The sequence below is a fragment of the Dipodomys ordii genome, unplaced genomic scaffold (assembly GCF_000151885.1).
Source record: "Dipodomys ordii isolate 6190 unplaced genomic scaffold, Dord_2.0 Scaffold92, whole genome shotgun sequence".
NCBI lineage: Eukaryota > Metazoa > Chordata > Mammalia > Rodentia > Heteromyidae > Dipodomys > Dipodomys ordii.
In genome coordinates, this window is record NW_012267308.1 from 4010565 (window position 1) to 4012803 (window position 2239).

Here is a 2239-nt window from a genome sequence, read left to right on the forward strand (position 1 = left end):
GTGAGAGGCGGGCCCTGGAGCTGAGAGGCAGGTCTGTGGGCGGGGCCAAAGGGTGTGAGAGGCGGGCCCTGGAGCTGAGAGGCAGGTCTGTGGGCAGGGCCAAAGGGTGTGAGAGGCGGGCCCTGGAGCTGAGAGGCGGGTCTGTGGGCAGGGCCAAAGGGTGTGAGAGTCCTCTGCGGGCGGGGCCTGCAGGCTGTGAGAGGCCCCCCTGTGGGCGTGGCCTGAAGGTGTGAGAGACAAGGCTTGAGGGCGGGGCTGAAGGATGTGAGAGGTGGGTCTGTGGGCGGGGCCTGGGCAGGTGGGCCTGTAGGCTGGGCATGAAGGCTGTGGGAGCGGGTTTGTGGATGGGACTTGTTGGCTGGGACTGTCTATTGGAGGGGTTGTCATCGTGGAGGTGGGGCTTCCAGGATGGGGCAGGGTCAGTGGCTGGGGAAAGGCATCCTCTGGTGAAAAGCTGAGGGCTCTGAAAAGTTCTAGGCTGGCACCTACCGTTAGGCTCCACAGTGGTCAGCACGTGACGGCCACGTGACCTTCACACATGCGCACTAGGGCCCACCCGGTCCGCCTGCGCAGTAGCCTCCCTCCACGAGGGCCCCCCCCCCCAGGTTCTAGACCCGCGGGTGTGTCTGCTGAAGAGCTTTCTGCTGCTGTGTGCTTGGTCCTCCTTTCTTGCTTGCACGCCAGGACTTCTCTGGAGCCATCTGACCTTGCGTCCTTGACTTCCGTGCTCCTCACACCAAGAACTGACCCCAACCTCTGCCCAATCCAGATGTGAAGGTCCTGTAGGATGCTCTCCTGGGCCGCCTGTCCTTCCGTCCCTCCTGGTCCATCACACACACGGGGCACCCCAGAGAGCCTCAGTCTCCCCCAGGGCTGGAAGTGTGGTAGCTCAAGTGGAAGACCACCTGCCTACCATGTGCATGTGTGAGATCCTGATTTCAAAATATAAGAATGGAGCTGGGCATTGGTGGCTCATGCCTGTCATCCCAGCTACTCGGGAGGCTGAGATCTGAGGATTGAGGTTTGCAGCCAGCCTTGGGAAAGAAAGAGTGTGAAACTCTTATCTCCAGGCTCTTCCTGAGACAAAGCAACTTCCAGATTTGGCTGTTGACCCTGTCCATCCAAGGATGAGCTGCTTCAAGAGTTAGAGGAGGCCCATCTTCAGCCCTCTGTTAATGCCCATCTAGAGAGCTGGCAGAGCTGGTGGCTCATGCCTATAATCCTAGCTACTCCAAGTCTGAGACCTGAGGATCACAACTCGAAGCCAGCCCAGACAGGAAACTAGGAGACTGGGTTTTGTTTTTTTTTTTTGCCAATCCTGGGACTTGAACTCAGGTCCTGGGCACTGTCCCTGAGCTGCTTTTGCTCAAGGCTAGCACTCTACCACTTGAACCACAGCACTACTTCCAGCCTTTTCTGTTTATGTGGTACTAAGGAATCAAACCCAGGGCTTCATGCATGGTAGGCAAGCACTGTACCACTAAGCCACATTCCCAGCCTTCTGGAAGGTTTATCGTCAATGAGCCACCAAAAAAGCCAGAAGTGGAGGCTCAAGTGGTAGAGCACCAGCCTTGAGCAACAAAAGCTCAGAGACAACACCCAGGCCCTGAGTTCAAGTCCCAGTGACAGTACAAAGAGGAATCCTTCCCCAAGGAGGCAGCCTCAGGGCAGGAGAACAACCTGGGCCATAACTCTGGACCTTTATTGACTATGTGACCCCCCCAAGTGCTAATGGGGTACCCTTAGGTCTCCCCCTTGTAGCCTCCGCCACAGTTCTTGGCTGAGCAGTGCCTGCTCCCTTCGAGCACCCTGCAGCACACTCCGGTTCTCCTGGGCCCGGCGGGTCAGGTAGGGGATCACCTCCTCCAGGGAGCCATACGGGATGGACTTATACACTGCATATCCAGACTGCCCTGGAGGGGGAAGGGTGGTAGGACTCGGCTTCAGGCTTGAGGCAAGGGCGCTCCCAAGCACTCTCTGCAACTGAGACTTTCATTTCTGAGAATTTGGTGGACTAGGTGAATTGGAGAAGATGAATTGTAGTTACTTGAGAGGTTATGATCTGGAGGCTCAAAGCCAAGCTGGGCAGAAGAATTCATGAGAGGGGCTGGGAGGGTGGCTCAGTGGTAGAGCGCTTGCCTTACATGCATGCATGAGGCCCTGGGTTCGATTCCTCAGCACCACATAAGCAAAAAGAAAAAAAGCCGGAAGTGGCGCTGTGGCTCAAGTGGTAGAGTGC

The 2239-nt window shown here is 57.0% G+C and overlaps 1 protein-coding gene across 1 annotated transcript in view; it reads right to left on the minus strand.

The window, feature by feature from the left end:
* Positions 1-1615: 1615 nt before the first annotated feature.
* Positions 1616-2239, minus strand: part of Prodh2 (proline dehydrogenase (oxidase) 2) — a 5207-nt gene continuing 4583 nt past the window's right edge. The window contains exon 10 of the mRNA XM_013026248.1: positions 1616-1913. Coding sequence (XP_012881702.1) covers positions 1729-1913 — 185 coding nt within the window. The 3' untranslated portion in view covers positions 1616-1728. The remainder of the gene's footprint in view (positions 1914-2239) is intronic.